The following is a 21,132-nucleotide window of genomic DNA, read 5'->3' as shown; positions in this document are numbered from 1 at the left end:
ATATGGCCTTACAACCAGGCACCCTATGGAATTTCTCCGGATTTGCCTTGCATCATCTTCAGTGTGCATCGCACCACCAGCTTTTCAAAAAGTTTGCAGTAGTGAATAGGACAAAATTAGCTGGAAGAAAAATCCATTAAAGTAGCCATTTATTGATTTTGTTTTCAAGCAGTAAATTCGTTAGCAAAAGCTAGTCACACAGTTCTATACCTCAACAAACCAACAGAGTGTGTGGCAAAGACACACCCATCACTACACAGTTTGTAAACCTGCATTGGTCTCCCACTTCTTCACCGTAGCTGGGTTGTGGGTGACAGCCAGATTACATATCAGCGTATACGACTAACCCCCATCCACATGTATTTGCTGCACACAACACACACACACATGCACGTCACACGGACACAGCCTTGCTCCAATGATCAAGAATGCTTTGCTAATCATGGGAACAAGGCAGGTGTATTTTGTTCAGCTAGCTCACGTGTGTTGTGCTTACATGTAGTGAGTGTGCATATGAAAGTTCAGCACACTCAGGTGTAAGCAGGGGCAGAGGCACATGTTTGACTGTATATACACATGGCCCTGTATACGGAAATGTTGTATGTACAGGGCTAATATCACAGCATCTATCTTTGCAAAACCATCAGTTTTGCATTACCTTGGGTCATCCAGAATACTTATGGATATGGCAGCTCTGTTCAAAGGAAGCACAAAACGTCATACTACAACATAATTACAACCTTAAAGGACACATCCTTATAGCAAACCACATTTCAAGTTGCAAGGCTGTGGTGCATGCTCTAGTCTAGACACTGGCTTGGATCCAGAGAGCAGAGAACAGAGCAGTTTATGGAACATATCTCGGCAGATTCCTTCTTCCCATTCACTCAGCCAAAAAGCCACTCCTGCAGGGAAGCCCTTTGTGTTCTAAAAAACGTTATTTTTGTTTTTCAGGACACATACAGCTAGTTTTGAAGACGCTTCTGTTATTTTTCCCTTGTTTCTATGGTAGATAAGAGTACAGTTCTGCACTTTTGCATCATGAAAACAAACACGTCCCCCCAAAAAATCAGAATCAGCTTCAAATTTAGCCTTTCATATACTGAAAATCTTGTGGTTTGGTTTTTTTAATTTCTTTTGCCAAAGAATCAGTTCTCTGTTTGCTGTTCTATACGCTGCAACATATAGGTTTATTTATTCTAGGACTGGTACAAATCCATGGGTCTTATTTTGTCCCCTTTTATCAGTTATCTCCATGGACACCAGTGGAACAGGAAGGAACGTTCACCCTTTAATCCTTGGGTTCTGCTCCTCAAAGGTCCATGAAATTCAATGGAAGATCATCAGAGTGAAAGCCCTGGATTAAACAAATCCTAACAAGGACAGAGCTGGAGGAATCCGCTCATCCTCCCTGCATTCAATTTGTACAGTGGCAGACTCCAACAGGCTTGGTGGTAGGGAATGTACCGTATATGCAATGTCTCTGTCATGCCTCAAATAGTACTTGTTGAAATTTAAACTCCTGTTAGCATCTCTGCATTTTTGCACTTGCTCTTTGGCAGTGTTGGCAGCAAAACAAAATTACTCTTCTACCACCCCCATGTCTTTGCAAAGTCTTCCAGTTGCACTGTTCTTATTTATTTATTTATTAGATTTATACCTTGCCCTCCCCACCAAGGCGGGCTCAGGGCGGCTGGCTCAGGGCAGTGAGGGGAGCTGCTGCATGATATAAACTTGAAATGTTCAGCAGCTTATTATGACATTTTTGGCTAAGTATTTCACATATGAAATTGCTTATATCAGACTCCAAAAATTCAACAGTACAGCCTCAGAATCTTGTCTAACCTCAGTTACTTAGATCAATTTCAGCTATTATGGTTAAACAATGTGGACAAGTTGCTTTTAAAGGTCCAGTCTACTACATCAATGTTTAACCCTTGTTTATTCCTTCTCGCTAAATGGGATTATCTGGGTGAATCCCAGGAGGTGAGCACTTCCCTAAAGGAGAGAGGGTAGTACCGAAAACCCTGAAGAAGACAAAAATGAAACCCATCCTGAAGAAATCCCCTCTGGATCAAAATGATTTTAGTATCCATCACCTGACAGCAGATATTTCCTTCTTGGGGAAAAGGTGTTTGAGCAAGTGGTACTGGACAACTCTATGCTTTATCAAATCAAATGGACTACATGGACCCATTTTAATCCAGTTTTAAGACTGAAACTGTCTTCGCTGCCCTGAAGAAAGGCTTTTGTGGCAAACAACAGTGTGTGTGTGGGGGGGTGTCACCCTGCTGATTTAATCGCCTTCAGATACCATCAGAGACGGGTATCAAGAGCTGTGTAGTCCAGTGGTTCAGTTCCTATTGGCCAATCAGGACCAGAGAACGGTGCTATGGTTTAAATGCTCAGATGCATCACATCTCAACATCTGCATGCACCGCTGAGACAGGTCATCCAGGCATCTGAAGCGAGGTCCAAATTACCCCAACTGTACTTCTTGCATCCGATAGCTTCAGGTGAGACTGGATGTTCTAAACAAGTGCTTGAAAGTAGTAATGGGCTGGATGAGGACCAATATACTGAAGCTAAAACAAAACAGATTTTCTTTTTGTCAGTAACTCAACCAAACAGGGAAGTCTGCTTGCTCTAGACAGGGCTGCACTTTCCCTAAAGGAACCAGTTCACAATTTGATGCTGTTACATTTGCAACTACATATGGAAGCACAGATTTCCTCGGTGGCTTACAGTGCCTTTAGTCAGCTTCAATCAGTCCACTAACTGAAACTTCTCCTTTAGAGGTAGCTTCAGCTGATCCAGTAACTGAGGGCCATCCTTGAGAGGGGTGATTCAGCCCGTGTCACCCACGCTCTGACCACACTGAATTTAGATCACTGTAACATACTTTAAAGGTATAGATAAAGGAGCTGCGGTGGCTCAAGTAGTTAAGATGCTGAACTGCAGGCTGTGGAAGGTCAGTAGTTCAGCAGTTCGAGACCCGGGTGCCGCATGATGGAGTGAGCTCCCATCTCTAGTTTCAGCTCCTGCCAACCTAGCAGTTCGAAAGCAAGAAATTGCAAGTAGATAAATAGGTACCACTTCGGTGGGAAGGTAACAGCGTGCGCCTTGGTGTTTAGTCATGCCGGCCACATGACCACGGAAACGTCTTCGGACAGCGCTGGCTCTTCGGCTTTGAAACGGAGATGAGCACCGCAACCCTAGAGTCAGACTCGACTGGCTTTCGAGTAAGGGAACCTTTACCTTTACCTTTAACATACTTTACATGGGGCTGCCTCTAAAGATGGTCTGGATACTCCAACTGGCAGAAAAGGCAGCAGAGGGACTGTTGACTGCCGCAATATACAGGGAGCATATTTCACCAGTACTGAAAAACTTGATTGGCTTCTGGACCCCATTAAAAATCAGGGTTATTACTTTTACTGCCATAAATAAAGTACGACCACAGCACTTATGTGTGGGTGTGTAAAGTGTCATCAAGTCGCAACTGACTTATGGCGACCACAGCGAGAGGCTTTCAAGTCAAGTGCGAAGCAGAGGTGGTTTGCCATGGCCTTCCTCAGCAGAGTCTTCCTTGGTGGTCTCCCTTCCAAGTAGGGACCCTGCTTAGCTTCCAGGCTCTGACAGGATCGGACTACACCATGCCATCTTCCCTCTCCACAGCACTTATACCACCTCCCACATAAGCTTGTACTGAGAACTGAGGTCATCTTTGAGGATTCTCTTTAGAATGTTTCCGATGCTGAGTGAGGTAGGTGTTCACAAGAAACCGGGACTTCTCCACTGCGGAGACATTTTATACTGTTTCTATGCTGTCTCTGCTTTTACTATTACATTAATTAAGTCATATTGCTATTTTGGCTTTAAATGGGTGTTTAATTTCTTTATACTGCTAATTGTCTTTTAAGATAGCTGTGGTTCATTGGTATCTTATTTCATTTTTGTTTTAACTGTTTATTGCAGCATTTTTATTTAGATGCTATTTGGATCTGGGTTGCGGTTAGCTGCCTCAGGAATCAAATTGACTGAGAGTGAGGAATAAAAATATTTTAAATAAATAATGAAGAATGACACCATCTAAGCAAAAATAATCTCTTCTCAGGCTCTGAAAGATTTTCTTTGGATTGAGGACCTAATCCAAAAATGCAGGAGCCAGGCTCGTTTTTCAATCACCCCATGACACCATCGAGCCACACCCCACCAGTGTTGATTTAAAAAAAATACTGCACTGGCATTCTTTTTTTTATTTTGGGCCACCAAATTAAAATGGAATGGTGAACACTGGGTTTCTCTGCATTATCTCTACAAAGTGTGGGTTTAACATCCTCAAAAACTGCAATTTGCAATGTCTTAAGTTCAAAGTTGGGACACTCAAATGCCACAAATTGGCCAGATTTAATCTACTGATCACAGGCACCAAGACATTTACTTGCTTCGGGGAGGCAAACAAAGGCCAGTGGCCTCAGGATTTCTGTTGCTCAGGTAAGGTTTGGCCAACATCATTGTTTGGGAAGATTCATACTCAAGTCTCCTTCATAGGTGAAGTGGGCACAGCTTGACATCCAAGGGTCCCATTCTTTCAGACAAATTCCTACTGCAGACTACCAGCCACAAGGGCTAGGACAAAGCACCCATGTTCCATTAAGAATGGAGACAACTATGACAAACCGGCACTGCCATGGGGATAGGGGGAAGCCTTTGCATGAGCAAAGTCTAGAGCTTCAACAGCAGATGGAGCAAGGAAGACCAGGTGCTGGCCCCAGAAGTGCCCCAGGCTACATCAAGGATAGGTGGTACCTTGCAATTCACAGTCCCCAAGTACCAATACCCCCCACAAAGAGAACTCACTCACTCACTCCCTCCCTCACACACACAGGCAGAGCAACAGCCAGTAGCGGCAGCAATTGCCAGTGCAAAGTATCTCACTGTCTTAGCTCTCCCAAGCCAACATCCATATTCTACCCTCACTTCTGGGCCTGTGCCCAAGATGCTATGAGTCCAAGAAGAAATCACTGCCTCCCAGCTGAGGCCAAAGCACTGCACTTGGGTTGTCATGTATTCAATAGGAATCCTCCATTTAATTTATCCCTTCAAATTATAGACCACTAGACCACCTCACATACTGTCCCACTACATTTGACAAAAACAAAATGCTCTATTATAATAAATTTTCACATTCGCTATTGCTCTAGACAATACAACTTCTTTTCATGGCTATTTTAGTACATAGGCAGACAGGAAGAAAACTCTTTTGTTGTTGCTCAGTTGCACAGTCGAGTCCGACTCTTTGCGGCCCCATGGACAAGATCACGCCAGGCCTTCCTGTCTTCCGCTGTCCTCTGAAGTTGGCTCAATTTCATGTTCGTTGCATCTATGACACTGTCTAACCATCTCATCCTTTGCTGTCCCCGTCTTCTTTGACCTTCAATCTTTCCCAGCATCAGGGTCTTCTCCAGTGAGTGCTCCCTTCTCATTTGGTGGCCAGAGTATTTGAGCTCCAGTTTCATTATCTGGCCTTCCAGGGAACAGTCAGGGTTGATTTCTTTTAGGATTGACTGATTTGACCATCTTGCAGTCCAAGGGACTCTCAAGAGTCTTCTCCAGCACTATAGTTCAAAAGAATCTATTCTTCGGCGCTCGGCCTTCCTTATAGTCCAACTCTCGCAGCCATACATGACTACTGGGAATACCATTGCTTTGACCATGCGGACTTTTGTTGGCAGGGTGAAAACTCTAGGGAATGCTATTTTTTACCTGTTTAATCTGTGATGAGCCTTTGGACAGAATTGCCCCACCATGAGTTCTCTCATCCTGCTAGGTAGCAAGAAAATTTTCATCACACATCAGCGGCAGGTGTGGTACAATGTATGGTAAAATGGCTATATATGTGCAGTTTTGATGAGGTTGTGAGTACAAGGTACCAGATGCTTGATTTGACTGTGGTATGCCACTACTTCCCGCCCAACTCCTGACCAGTGTTTTAATAGTTCTTTTTATGTCTTTGTATGTATTTTAATTATGGTTTTAATTGTTTTATTATGTTTGTTTTAATTTATTAGCCATCTTGATGGCTCTTGTGAGGGCAGAAAGGCAGGATAAAAAAATTGTAAAATAAATAAATAATTTAGCATTGCTTAAGCTGAGTTCCAAGAAATAAATCCATCAAGTAGTAATGTACACGCTAGGGGTGTGCAAAAAAAGGGGGGGGTATTTTTTGCTTTGGGTCTACTGGACCCAATTTTTATTTTTGTTTTTAGTATTTCCAAAAAATCCTGGATCCCAATACTGGTAAGGTATTTGGATCTGGGATTTTTCGAAAATCCCAAATTTTGGGGGTTCAATACACCTAAGAAGAAAAATACTGATTTTTTTTTAAGCGAGTCCAATGCTGGGGCTGGCTTGGCTTCTCCTGCATCGTGGTTTAAACCATGCCACAGATGACACTGGCCCCAGGATCTGCATGCATCGGAGAGGTCTCAGTTCCCACCACCCCAGCCAGTCCTGGGCTGGCTCCTCTTGCAGCTTGGTTTAAACCGAGCTGCAAGAGGAGCCAGACCCAACCAGGGTGGCGCAGAGCTCTCAGCTTCCACCACCCATTCAGTATAGCTGAATAAACCTGAATAAAAGCCCGGGGGGGGAGAGAATGGCTTTATTTGGGCTCAACTATACCTGTAGCCGATCAGATTCTCTGATTTGTATTAAGCTTAAATAATACCCCCCAAAAATCAGTAAGGTATTTTTCAGTTTATGCCGAATCCACACCCCTAGTACACACACAACCAGCTCAACAGAGTCTGAAGCATATAACATCTATCACATGATATTGCTGATAACGTCTCCCCTACTTCATGGTCATTAACAAAAATACCTCTAAAAATTGCCCTAAGATTCTTCTTGGTAATGTGGTTTACCCCACTAAACTTCTCAGCTGAAGTTACAGACTTGGATCCATGTATGTCATAATGATTTCTACAAAAGCCATGCAGATTATGATTCCTGAATGGACGCAGGAATAGACCATACACAAAATAACACACTTACAAATAAGATCTAATTAGTTGTTTTTCTTTTAAAGGAGGTATGTACTGAAAGGGTGAGATCCTATGATCCCTTCTGTTTGTGGAAGGGATATTTCCTGCCTCCCGTGTTTTCTGCAGCCTCCCACATCACCCAAAAAAACCTGCATCTTGTGTGTGGATCCCACTCTTATGTTTGTGAAAGTGTGGCCCCGGTCACACAGGAGGGTTTGACCCGCAAGAGGGACAGATGGGAGGCGCAGCAAACGGGCGCGATCACACCGCAACATCTGGGAAGCGGCGCGCACCCGTCCCCGATCCATCCCCTCAGGCCGAAAACACACACTTTAAAAAACCCCTAGGAAATAGTAGCACCAACCTGAAATGCCGCAGCAAGCGCGGCCGTGGGATCGCCGGCGCGCCCGTCTTCAAGAGCATTCAAGGCTCCCGGCTGAACTGCGCATGCACACACATGAGCAGCCGGCTGCTTCGCTCTCCCTAGTTTCAAACTAGGCCAAACTGTGGTCTTACTGTCAATCATTACCAAGAACAGTCACTATAAAAGAACATTAATGAATTTGACCTAACATTAGGTAGGATATCCCTTCGACAGATATGCCAGACGTTTCCTCACTGCAGAGGCAGGGCAAGACATGTAGTCAGCAAGATGACGTGGATACATCAAATTTCAGCAAGCCCAGAAGACCAACCTATTTTCATCTTCTTGCCTTCCCTGGCCTGTGCAGTTTGTGGCACTAGGAAAGGCAGGCAAGCACTGCAGAGGCAAGTGCTTGAAGATAACAGCTTTGATAGGCTTTCTCCAAGGGCAGCACTGGCTGACTTTCCCGGGCCTAGCTCCATTAGCAGCACCAGCCTGAGTATGCTTTGGATGGGAACAGAACTCAGGTGATTCTCATCTCACCTTGCCCAGACAGCTTCATCTTGCTGAAGCTCCAAGCTCATCAGATCCTATACCCAGCTAGCCTGGACTAGAAAGGCTTAGGATTCTTAGTAAATTCTGAAACTCTATCCTGAGATGGTTTTTATTAACTAAAAAAGAAGTGAGATGGTTTTACGTCCATCTGAAAAGAGACCATTCCAAACCACTTCAAGCACTGCATTTAATTATTTGAATATTCTAGGTTTAAAAAGAAATTCGAACTTCTAGATGCCAACTTATGCAGAACTGGAAAAACAAATACCCCTATATACCAGGCTGGGTACTTTGAAGCTATGCAAAATCTGCATATATCCTAACAAATAGGTTTCAGGATGCATATTTCTGTAAAGTATAATGCTATTAAGTGACCTGGGATTATCTAATGGCCTAGACCAGCATGGAAGAGCTAAAAATTTCTCTCAGACCAAGAAAGTTTAATTCTGGGTATAAGCTTTTGTGCATGCACACAAAAGCTTATACCCAGAACTAAACTTTCTTGGTCTTAAAGGTGCCACTGGAATCAAACTTTGTTCTATTGCTTCAGACTAACACAGCTACCCACCTAATCTATTTCTCTCAGGGAAACTGGATGAACAGGTTTTTCTTTCATGCTCAGGTCTAACTGATCATCACCTCTTAGATCAGAAAGGAATCCTCTCCAGGTCAAATTCACTGTTCTCTGTTACTAACTTGCTCAAACCTGGATTTGTTTTTTCTATACTTCTCCTTTGAACTGCACACAACTTCACGCTCTTGGTCCTTCCTGCAATCTGCCCAACTGGCACCATAATCTGAATGAGGAGTGTTTAGTATAGCAGAACCTGCTTTGGTTCATGGGTCAGGAGGACTAGATGAGATTTTTTTCAGACTTCTCTGTGCTCTTATTTCATAGATACAGTCTGGATTGTCATATTTTTTCCAGTGACCACATAAAAAGTGATATTTGTTTTATACTATTATATTTCTTATATTAAGCAGCCTAGAGACACACTCCAAATGTTATGCTTTGCTACAATCCGGTACACGGAACCTACACCAGAAATTGTAGTTTCAGAAACCTTGATCAAACTCCAGTCATCTGGGATGTTTAGATACAAGCACCTGTACAAAATGAAGTTTCTTCCCTTCCTACAACCAGTGATTTTCAACCGGGATTAAATGGAATGTGGTTTAGAATGCTACCTTGTAGGGAGAAAGCAAACACCAGTTTGCCCAGCGTTTGCATTTAGATATTATTTCTTTCAACCTAGCATTCAACCATCATTTAACCATTTAGCTGCTTTGAGTGCTCTGAGCAGCACATAAATATTTAAAATCAATCAATCACAGCAAATTGGAGTTGGTTTTGAAATCGGGAACCCTTCGATTGCACTCTGTGTTTAAGGAGAAAGGAAAGGTCACATGGGAGCATGGTGACCAACTGTGTTTGTACCTGAATGCGCCTAGATATATGCAATATACAGTCATACATATCTGTCAAGATGTATACCCACACGTACACAACCACAAAAAGCACGAAGTCTGTTCTGAAAGGGGTTCTTGAATATTTCAGCACAAAGCATTCAGTAAGAGTCTCTGTAATTCAAAACATTCTCAGCAATTGTAACTGTCAACCTGTAGCAAAGCTAACATTTAATACCCATTCCAGCAGTGGGTTTTTGCTAATTCCCAAAATGCTCTAAGAAAAGCAGAACATGTACAGCGAAACAAAAAACCTTTTAATGGTTTATGTATGCACACAACAGCAGATGGACACCCAAGGACAACTGCTCCAGCATTTTTTTAAAAAAGTGGTAAGGCAGAAGATATAATAATATAAGGCTGCGGTCACACGGAACAGAAGCCACACAAGTGAGACGGAAAACAGGCGGAGTTTCCGGGCGCGATCTCACCAGCACATCTGGGAAGCGTAGCACTCCCGTGGCTCAACCGAGGCTTCCAGCCGAAACTGCGTGGCAAAAAACTAGTACCTCGGAGGTACTAGTTTCCGGAAACTGTGGGGCAAGGGCGGGCATCTGATCGCGTTTCCGGTGGCATCCGGCACCCGCCCATGTCCTCTTGCAAATAAGGTGGGGGGTTTTTGTCCAAGTCTCTGTGGATGCGCACACGCACCCAACGGAGCATGCGCATTTGTCATGTACACACAAAAAAAAATCAGTTTGCCGCGGCGCGCGCTTCTTCGTTGCGCGCCGGCTTGTCCTGTGATCAGCACCTCTCCCTTGCCATGGAACCTCCACGGTACCTCCACAGGACCTCCACGGGAGGTCTGATCGCCTAACCGCGCAGTAGTTTGCCCCAGGGCAAACAGCCATGCTTCTCCCCCGCAGTTTCCTGCCCTTGTGACCGGGGCCTAAAATAATCAATGGCCCCAGCCAGACTTGCCAGAAAAAGCAGAGGCGAAGCGCGGCTATTTGCGCCATCGCATTCTGATGCGCTATTATGCGATCAGACGTGACGGCGGCTTCGACGGGGGAGGAAGCCGTGTGCCGGCGCGATCACACCGGGAGGCTTCCATAGGCGGCCCGTGGCAAAGCGTTTCATAGTACATGTGGTATGCTAGGTTTTTACTGTGCGGCTTCGGCGGCTTGCCACAGGTTCGCCACAGGAGTGCTACGCCTCCCAGATGTTCCCGTGTGATCGTGCCCAGATACTCCATGGGACTCCTGTGCCTTCAGCGGGGCAAATGCTCCGTGTGACCGGGGCCTATATAGAACTAATCACAAGATGGTATCAAATCTCCTTCATGGGGTTCCTTAGTGTTATTACTATGAGAAATCCACTAAGCCAACAGAAAAGTCTTTTACCATCACCCTTTGAAAACTAGAGCTTTAGTCTGAGAATATGTACCTAAACAGGTTTCCAACTTTCCATTAATTTTAAATGACTCATCATTTGTCGTAGTGGAGTTACTATTTTATTTACTGAAAGTGCACTTCCTGGTGTTTCCATAACTTGTATATAAAACAAAACACTATATTCAACAGATTTATTTTCTGCAAATGTTCACACAATGTGCTTGTAAAAATTGTTCAGAATCAGACCAATATAATTTCTACCACTGTTATTTCCTCTCAGGACTTGGGAAGCTGGTGAGTTGTTCCTTATCATAGCATCATGTACAGACCTGAAAAACCAGGCAGTCTACTAAATGTGGTTAGCTCTGCAAAAGCTATGAACTGTAACACTACATAGCAGAGGCCAAAGGTTGACACTTTGAAAGCAGTAGCTATTTAGGCACTCTGGAATAAAAGTGCTCAGTTTAATTAAATCATTGCAGCAGCTCAATGTGACCAATTCAGAACCACTGATGTTGTGCCAAATTTGCCAAAGAAATTAATACTGGTAGATGAGCAGAGCTACTGCCAACACAGCCTTAATTAATGCAGTTTTGCGTAATTCTACTCACCCTAAGTGAATAATTCTTGACAGAGCTGTAAAATATTAGCTTTATTAGCACCATTCCCTAATGCAAAGCATCATGGACAAGGCTGAGATATATGAAAATTAATTATGTTTGCATCACCCTCCATCAAGAATCTCTGTTTACTGCATTTTTTTTTTATCCTACCCTTTCTCCAAGAAGTTCAGGGCAGGATACATGGCTCTTCCCTCCTCCATTTTATCCTCAGAACAATTATGTGAAGGCAGACAGGCTGAGAGACAGAAAATTGGCTCAGCTTCCCACAACCAGTTTTATGGTCAGTATGGATTTGAATCTGGGTCTCTCTCGGCCTAGCCCAGAATTGACTCTCAATAATTGGCTCGATATCCAGTACTGAAAATATCTCTGGTTAATTTAGCACACATGGACTGTGCTGCTTTGACACCAGCCAGCAATCCTATGTGTGATCTGTAACAAATGTCAACAAATTTAAAGTGCTATCATAAGCATTGTTGTACCCTTCTAAATCCAATGAAATCAATGGGCTTAGAAGGCTGTAACTGTAACTGTGACAGCAGCCATGAAATTAAAAGATGCCTGCTTCTTGGGAGGAAAGCGATGGCGAACCTAAACAGCATGATAAAAAGTAGAGACATCACCCTGCCAACAAAAGTCCGCATGGTCAAAGCAATGGTATTCCCAGTAGTCATGTATGGCTGCGAGAGTTGGACTATAAGGAAGGCCGAGCGCCGAAGAATAGATTCTTTTGAACTATGGTGCTGGAGAAGACTCTTGAGAGTCCCTTGGACTGCAAGAAGGTCAAATCAGTCAATCCTAAAAGAAATCAACCCTGACTGTTCCCTGGAAGGCCAGATAATGAAACTGGAGCTCAAATACTTTGGCCACCAAATGAGAAGGGAGCACTCACTGGAGAAGACCCTGATGCTGGGAAAGATTGAAAGTCAAAGAAGACGGGGACGGCAAAGGATGAGATGGTTAGACAGTGTCATAGATGCAATGAACATGAAATTGAGCACACTTCAGAGGACGGCAGAAGACCGGAGGGCCTGGCGTGATCTTGTCCATGGGGTCACGAAGAGTCAGACTCGACTATGCGACTGAACAACAAAAAACTGTGCTCAGGATGGGACTATAAGTAGTAATCAAGCATTTTCCATTTTTAGTCAGTTTTCCCAGTTATAATAGAAACATGCATTCAGAATCCTGTTTAGTGCAATCCTTCCTCACTTGAAAACTCAATTTATCACCACCAGAGAACTGTGAATGACACTCATTCACAAATCAGGATATTCTGGTGCCTGAGTCATTAAGATTAAAACAGGGACATTTCATGATCATAAGACATGAAGTGACAATCTGAATGCACTTTTTCTTTTACCTTTTAATCTTTCAGCCTTCATGTCTTAAGATCATACCTTTGATTTTCTCTCCTAAAGTTAATATTTTAAAATTTCAAATAAACATTGTCTGAAAACCCAGAAAATATCAGTAAATATCACAGGGATTTCTCCTTGTGTTGTATAGCAAACCAAAGAGTATAGATTAACTTATAAAGTGTTACTTATAGGGTTGGGGAATGGAAGATCCTGTGTTAGGACAGAGAGTAGGAATCAATTATCTCTGGATCCCTTCCAATCCTGCAATTTAAAGCTCATGAAAAAATCTTGCAATTTAAAGGACCATTACACCACTGGTTCAGACCAGGGTTAGACAACAAATGGACCACAGGTTCCACGAGGCCTCCATGACCTATCCCCATGACAATGCACCTCCACACCAGTAGACCTGTATGAAAGAGATGGAGGGAATTCACATGGGAGGAGGCTGGCTCTTTGGAGGCAGCTCACAAGCCACAGGTTGCTAACTTCTTCCCTAAACACAAACGAACACACCAAGTTTTCAGCTAATCACACCATTCACAGAAATGCCACATTTACTTGTTAAGAGCTGCTTTGTGTTTCTAAAGATTCTAAAAATATACTAGTAAAGGTTTTAAGAGGCATAAACAAAGCATAGCAGTTCAACAGCAAAACAGAGCATGTGGGGGAGGGAATTACTGCAACAGCAAAATAATAATTTTTCAGATCAAAAAAGCAAGTGAGCATGAATTTAAGTATTCAAAAAAGTGGCAGATTGAACAATCTAAGCCTGCTTTGTAACACAGTAACAAGTAGACTGGCCACAACACTTTACAATAACTATGTGAGTGAACAGTGTTATGAGGGAGACTCAGAGATGCTGCAGTTCTAATAAAAATGCAGTCGGTATACAGATCACATGTGTCAAATGAGATGCCTTCAAGTCCTGTTTGAACATGCCCCCAAATCCATCCCATGACAATGAAAGGGGAAAGGGATCCAAATTTTGGGGGCCTTTTCATTAAGCAGGGAGGATTCTGCAGTCTGTATTGAATTTAGACAGTTTATAGATCAGATTTTCTACTTTGTAAATCCCCATGAAATCACGTGAGGAATCCCCAACTAGAGTTCAAAATCTTCTCTACCATAGCAAAGCATGGAGATGAACAAAAGCAGATTTCTCACCCTGCAAAAATTCCCTCCGCCTCTAAAACACCAGGCATAATGGGCAGAATGTTTTTTTTGGGGGGGGGGGACTGGACTAGAATTCTCACATGCCAGGGACTGATACAACTTACTGAGGGGGGGGGAGTATGTGGAGTCAACAAAAGAAAACTCCCAGGCCCCAGTTGAGTAGATGTTGTAAAGCAAGTCCCACAACCTGGCCAGGGACTAGCCCCTTTGTTTTGGAAACAGGGGTTGGGAAGCAAGCCAGGGTTGGAAAACGCCATGGGTCTCTAAGACGATGGGGGGGGGAGGGTTTGAACATTTGTCATAAATGTAGCAGCCATAGTCTCATCTATGCATCTACCGCAAATTGTTTGGTCCCCTGGAACGCTCAGTCCCCAGGCACGGTGTAAAACTTAACAGCCTGCTCCTGAGAATATTTACACAGAAGGATCTCCACGGATGTTCAAAGGGATTTATTCCTAAAGTGCCATCCTGTGCACACTTCCTAGTGCCGCTGAAGACGGTGAGGGCTTACTTCCGAGTAAGGCGTGCTGCCCAGCTCCGAAATCCCATTGTGCTGTGCTCTGCAACACAGAATCCGCGGAGGGGGACGGGAAGAGGCTGTCTATACGGTCGTTTGGTCAATCCTCACCTCCCCCTAAAAAGCCAGGTATATTCTCCTCTAGGTATTCAGACCTTGGGGGGGGGGCGCTGTCTGCCCTATCTTTGAGCCAGGCAAATGAGCGGCCGTCGTGCCAAATACAGGTGGCTGTTCTCCCCCCCCCCCCCCCCCCCCCCCCCCCCCCCCCCCCCCCCCCCCCCCCCCCCCACACACACACACCATGAAAAGCACCAAGGCGGGCAAAAGGTAGAGAAAGGAGGATTCTGTTGCTAAGCGGGGCACAACCCTCCCCCCAATATAGGAGGAGCGAGGGGGGGGACGGAGCCCCCTTTGTGCCAGACGGACTCGACTCTGCGGCGGGCGAGGGAGGGGAGCGGGGCACGGCTCGGGATCGGGGCAGGCGCCCTCCATTCTTCCCTCCTTCCATGAGGCACAAACCCCGAGCGGAAGGGGGGTGGGTGGGAAGAGAGCCGCCTTCTGCAGGCCAGGCTGCGGCGCGGCGGTGCCGGGCTCTGCCCCCTTTCGGCTGCTCTCGCTGGCTCACCTCCTCGATGGCGGCCACGGTGTTCCGGCACTGCGCCAGCCGGGTGGTGAAGTTGGAGGCGGTGGGCGACTTGTAATCCTCATTGGTCTCGGACACGAATTCCGACACGGAGATCTGGTCCGGCATGGCGGGGAGGGAGGGGGGGGGGGGCGGGTGGAAAGGAAGGCTTGGGAAGCGGGAGGCGAAGGCGAAGAAGGGGGAAGCCCTTCCCCGCCTCACATCGCTCGGCAACCCGCGGCCGCTGCAGCGCTCTCCCCTGGCGACCAAGCAAGCGGCGGGGGGCGGGCGGGGGAGAAGCGACGAGCAGGCAGATGCCCCGATTTTGTGGGGCGGGAAGCCAGGAGAGCCCCAGACGCGCCACCCTCCCCTCGCCTGCACGCGGAGGACAGACCAGAAGGCACACTCCTCCCACTCTCGGTAACGCACGGAGGGAGTCCGAGCACGCCCAGTCGAGCGCTAAAGGAGGCCGAGGAGCCAGACTCACCTCCCCGAACACAGCCGCGCTCTCACCTCTCCGGGCTCTCTGCAGCAAGAAGGAGATACAATTAAAGTCGGTTTCTGCCTCGGCTTCCTCCAGTCAGAGCTCACTTCATCAGATGCAGTGGGCATCTGAGACACATGTCCTGCATCTGATCTTCAGATTCTGAAGCGAGCACCGACTCTTGAAAAGCTGATGCTGAAATGAATTTCCTGAGATGTCACTGGACTTCTGTTTAATTTTTGCCGTAAAAGGCCAACATGGCTGCCTCTCTGGAATTATCCTTAAGAGGGAGAGAAAGACACACAAGCACTCAGAGTTCATGCACAGGAGAGGGGAAGATCCACACTAGTCCTCCTTAATATTTGGAGACAGCCTTGCAAATCTCTTCGCTGGGGGCTTGCTTCACACAACTATTTTTACATAAAAATCATCCTGTCTGGCTCACACATACACGGGGTTTCATTACAGCTGATTACTGTACACTTGTAGTTGTTTCATGATGATGGCAACATCCAGTGATGGCTTGTAGGTGTGAATAGGGTGCTGTCACTGGCATAACTTTGGTATCAGGTGGAGCACAATGTTTTCCAGTGGAGTCTGTGCACAAATTCAACTATGAGGAACCAAGTGGAAAGGAATCAAATGATATATGTGCATGTTGTGAAGCAAACCTAGAAACATGTGAAGGGGTGAACAGACTCCATTGAAAAGCAGTGTTTGCAATGGGGGCGATGCCACAATTATACCTGTGAACGTCCATTCATACCTGCAACTCCCTACTTTGTGTTGAGAACCAGTTGTATGAGAAGCCCTTCCATTCACACAGAAACAGATTGGCAGAAAAACCCTCAGAGGTTGGGAGCTAGATGACAAAACCCCTGCTTGTTTACTCATGCTGGCAAACATATTTGCTAGTGCATCACTTTGGAGTGTCAGTTCAAAGATTCTTGTCCTAAGAAGGTACAAAGTCTATGGGAAAGGGAGTTCCCATGAGGCATTTCTGCAGACGTAAGGAAGGAATCAGTGAAGGTGGTCTTTCCTTGTTAGTACCCAGGTCCATTGTTAGATGGTGAGTGTACAGAAGGCCCATTCACGTATTCCCAAAGCTGCTTTCCCATGATACAGTCTCACACTGCTGTAGTGTGTGTGTGACTGATCTTATTTAGAAGGTACAAATTCTCATCAGGCTAAAAGCAAGAGTGGCAACTTAAGAACATAAGGGAAGCCAATGTTGGATCAGGCCAATGGCCCATCCAGTCCAACACTCTGTGTCACACAGTGGCCAGAAACACCAGGTGCCATCAGGAGGTCCATCAGTGGGGCCAGGACACTAGAAGCCCTCCCTTTGTTGCCCCCCCCAGCACCCAGAATACAATGCATCACTTGCCCCAGACTGAGAGTTCCTATCTATACCTTGTGGTTAATAGCTACTGATGGATCTCTGCTCCATATGTTTATCTAATTTCCTCTTGAAGCTGTCCATGCTTGTAGCTGCCGCCACCTCCTGTGTTAATTACTCTTTGGGTGAAGAAGTACTTCCTTTTATCTGTTCTAACCCGACTGCTCATTAATTTCATTGAGTGCTCACGAGTTCTTGTATTGTGAGAAAGGGAGAAAAGTACTTCTTTCTCTACCTGCTCGATCCCATGCATAATCTTATAAACCTCGATCATGTCACCCCTCAGCCGTCGTGGGAAAAATCCACGATACTGGTCCATCCATGTACCTCTTTTATCCAAAATGAAGAAAAAGAAACAAAATGGTGCAGAGCAGCCCCGTAGCTAGGGAATTTTCGGGGAGGGGGCCTCAGGGGGCTTGCCAGCTAATTAAATGAAAGTACAGTGCAGGTGGTAAGTTGGAGCACTTTGGGGGCAGCCCGGGAGGGAGGGGGCCCAAAAGAAACACTAGGGGGCCAGGCCCCATGGGCCCCATGTTAGCTACGGGCCAGGTGCAGAGGGAATGGGATATTTAATAGTTATTAATAGATATACAACCCCTACGTGTTTCACATACAGCTTAGTCAGGGGGAGTCTTTCCGATTATTTTTCGTACCATTCCCATAAATGCACTGGTCTTTGCTGTGCACCATTTTGTTTCTTTTTCTTTGTTTTTCCTTGATGGGGGTCCGCGTTTTTTCTTCACTCCTTTATCCAAACCACACTAGCATGGAAACATACCACAAGGATGTAATTCCCATATTATTACAGGCAATGTTCCCTCTAAGCTGTGGAGTCTTGTGAGCAAAAATTCTACTTGGTGAGCTGCTGGCATTAAAGTTATGAGCGAGCAATTGGGCTACTGCCTAAATGAGTTTGCTCTGGAGCCACCCTTCCTGAGCTAAGGCAAAAACGTGTGAGCTGGAGGCTAAAAAACTGTGAGCTAGCTCACACGAACTCAGCTTAGAGGGAACACTGATTACAGGTAGCGTGGTTCATCTGTGTCTAGTTGTAGTCCCCAAATCCAACAACCTACATTCACTCCTAATATACAGTAGAATACCTAGCATCTAGACACATACGTTCTGTCACCAAGAACATAGCGGGGGAGGGGGGTTTGGCCACTCTCAGGATCCACGGAGCCAGGCAAGTCATGTGATTTATTTTCATGTGATTTGGAGTGTGAGTCTGCGTGATATAGGGGGGCAGAGGGAACCTTTGGGAGTTTTCAGTGGCCTTCCTTGCCTTACTGAGAATATACAATCATTCCAGACAGGTGGAACAAAGTCTGAGTCCAGTGGAACCTTTAAGACCAACAAAGTGTTATTCAAGGTGTCAGCTTTCGCATGCATGCACACTTCTTCTGACATACTTGTGAAAGCCCATACCTTAAATAAACCTTTGTTGGTCTTAAAGCTGCCACTGGACTCAAACTTTGTTCTGCTGCTTCAGACCAAACACAGCTGCCCACCTGGACCTAAACTTTGTTAGTCTTTCAAGTCCCAAAGGACAAAACTGGCATACTGCCTACTCCAAGACTACGTTCTTTTTTAAAGGAGGGGGGCAAAGTCCTTACTTCACATGCACACTTGTTTCTGTCTCACTCTCTCCTAAAAGTCAAACCAGCGTATGTGTGCACAGTGAGCTTTTACGCTACCTGGTTGGGCACAGGAGAGACTCTACCAATTTCTTGATTCATTTCAAAGGAACAAATGTACACTGTGATTTCTTGAGTGCTGGAATTGGAATCTACTCAGAGTGTCCGAAAATTGTATCAGGCCTCAGTCATGGAAACATGAAGTAATCATACAGGAGAAAGTGGTTCTCAGCATGTACCAAATTCATTTGGACATCTGGACAGGACTTTTAAAAGGAAAGATCCGTAGGGCATCAGGCAGCCACTGAGACCCTGTTATTGCATAGCTCCCCATCCCCAGACACACAAACGTATCCTTCTCACCTGGTCGGAGTCAGTGTTCCCTCTAATCTGAGTTAGTGTGAGCTAGCTCACAGTTTTTTTAGCCTCCAGCTCACATGCTTGCCTTACCTCAGGAAGGATGGCTTCAGAGCAGACTAATTTATGCAGCAGCCAAATCGCTCACTCACAACTTTAATGCTGGTAGCTCACAAAGTAGAATTTTGTTCACAAGACTCCACAGCTTACAGGGACCCTTGGCCCCAAGTGCTGCTTACCTGAACTCCTGTCACTTTACATGGGGGACCCACTAAGCTTAAAGCAGTGCGTTGTTTTGTGATACAGCACAGTGCTCCCGACTTGGTGTGCACACTTTCAAAAAGAGAAAAGGCGTCTCAGGGTCCTCTGTAATATGAGGCCTTGGGGACACTCTTCCATTTCCCACTGAGTGCTTGCCAAACTGGAAGCAGCTAGCACTGAGTGAAAGGTCACTTCAGACCTGGCAGGTGCCTTCTGTTTAGAAGGAGGACTCCTCCAGAAGCCTTAGCAATAACATAGAGACCTCTTGAAGCCTCACATGAACACACAAGACTGCCTAATGTACCTCCTGCCTGTACATACATGCATCTGTTCGTAAGAAAGAGCCAGTGCATGTTCACTTTACAAATGAAAGCAGGGACTGGTACCTGGATAAATGTGGGGCTTGGCTGTGACATGAGAATGACTCAATGAACATACACAGAACAAACATTCAATATATCTCGTGAGCAGGACTACAGAATCAGGCCATTGGTATTATTTACTTTGACTGGAATTAGCTCTCCAGAGTCTGGGGAGAGTCTTTCACACCAACAGATCCTTTTAAACTGGAAATTACAGGGACTGAATGCAGGCGTGTAGCTACGGTGGGGCATTTCAGGGCCATGCCCTGTCATTGGTGAGCTCTGCCCCATCCGAGCAGCTCAAGCTGCGAGCCAGCCCGCCGGCAGCCAGTAGACAAGGAAGAGACTTTCCCTCATCTATTCACTGTGGGCAGGCTCACTGCTTGCAGCTTGAGTGGCATTTAAATGGGGAAGCTCCCCTGTTTAAATGCCACTCGGGCCACGAGCGGCAAGCCCAGTGAAGACCAGCAGGTTGAAAATGATGACCATCGTTTTAAAGAAACTTGAACTCTCTTGTTTGAAATTAAGTTTTGGTACCTTTCTAATTATAGGTGGGGACTATGCTGTGTGCTACCATTATCAGGTTTGATTGCCCTCAAGTGAGATTTTTAATCTTTTTCAACCTCTGTAATTTCCATGTATGCAAAGTCAGCAAGATAAGTGTTCAGCAATGACAAGAAACATCCTTGCCATGCAAATTCCTCATGCTATTCTCAGATCCTTTTGAAACTAGAAGGTGGTACAAGTTGTGTTTCCCTGAAAAAAACTCCTATCTTATGTATGGACAAAAAATGAAAACATGTTCATATTCATGCAGTACAATGCTACACTAACACAGGCCCATAGCCAGAAATTTTTATGGGGGGTTTTTTATGGGGGGGGGGGGAAATGAGTACAGTGGTGGTGAACACATCATTATTTATTTATTTATTTACTTATTTATCCATTTATTACGTTTTGGTTTCCTTAGACTGAAAGAAGAGATATTTAGACATGTAGCTCATTCTAATGGAGAAACCTTAAAATCTCCCCCCCCCCTTCTTGTTTCCCTCATTCATTTGCTAACAACTAGTATCTGTTCTACATGAAGACCTCAGAAATCTACATTCCCTTCTCAGGTGGGTTGTCCCAAGAAGTCTTTGAAGTGAAAAAAGCAGTGTCTGCTGTTTGCCATTATGCAATTACCGTCTCTCACTGTTCAGGATTCAAAGACTCACTGAGAATAGGTGACTATAAAATATACAGTATACACTATAAGAACACCCGGGGAACCTGAAATCCCGTTGAAGCAGAACGAAGTTTGAGTCAAAGGACTCAAACTTTGTTCTGCTGTTTCAGACTAACACGGCTACCCAGCTGAAACTCCTTACGCAGTTAAAGAATAAAGCACATGGCATCTCTAGTGAAAAGAGAAAATGGCCACTTTGGAAGGTAGGCTGTATGGCTTGGGTGGCCAAGCTGCAGCTCGGGAGTCGCATGCAGCTCTTTCACACATATTGTGCCACTCCCAGCAGGGCGGCAGGGGAAGCGAAGGGGAGGCATGCCTCCCTGATCAGTCTTCCCTTCTGCA

The 21,132-nt window shown here is 45.3% G+C and overlaps 1 protein-coding gene across 1 annotated transcript in view; it reads right to left on the bottom strand.

Moving 5' to 3' along the window:
• Window positions 1-15,194, bottom strand: part of ASAP2 (ArfGAP with SH3 domain, ankyrin repeat and PH domain 2) — a 144,031-nt gene extending 128,837 nt beyond the window's left edge. Inside the window, exon 1 of the mRNA XM_015412136.1 lies at window positions 15,069-15,194. Coding sequence (XP_015267622.1) covers window positions 15,069-15,194 — 126 coding nt within the window. The remainder of the gene's footprint in view (window positions 1-15,068) is intronic.
• Window positions 15,195-21,132: the final 5,938 nt, after the last annotated feature.

This window comes from Gekko japonicus, unplaced genomic scaffold (assembly GCF_001447785.1).
Source record: "Gekko japonicus isolate JY-2015 unplaced genomic scaffold, Gekko_japonicus_V1.1 scaffold2123, whole genome shotgun sequence".
Lineage (NCBI taxonomy): Eukaryota > Metazoa > Chordata > Lepidosauria > Squamata > Gekkonidae > Gekko > Gekko japonicus.
The sequence above is the reverse complement of the archived record's forward strand: the minus strand, read 5'-3'. Positions and strand labels throughout refer to the sequence as shown.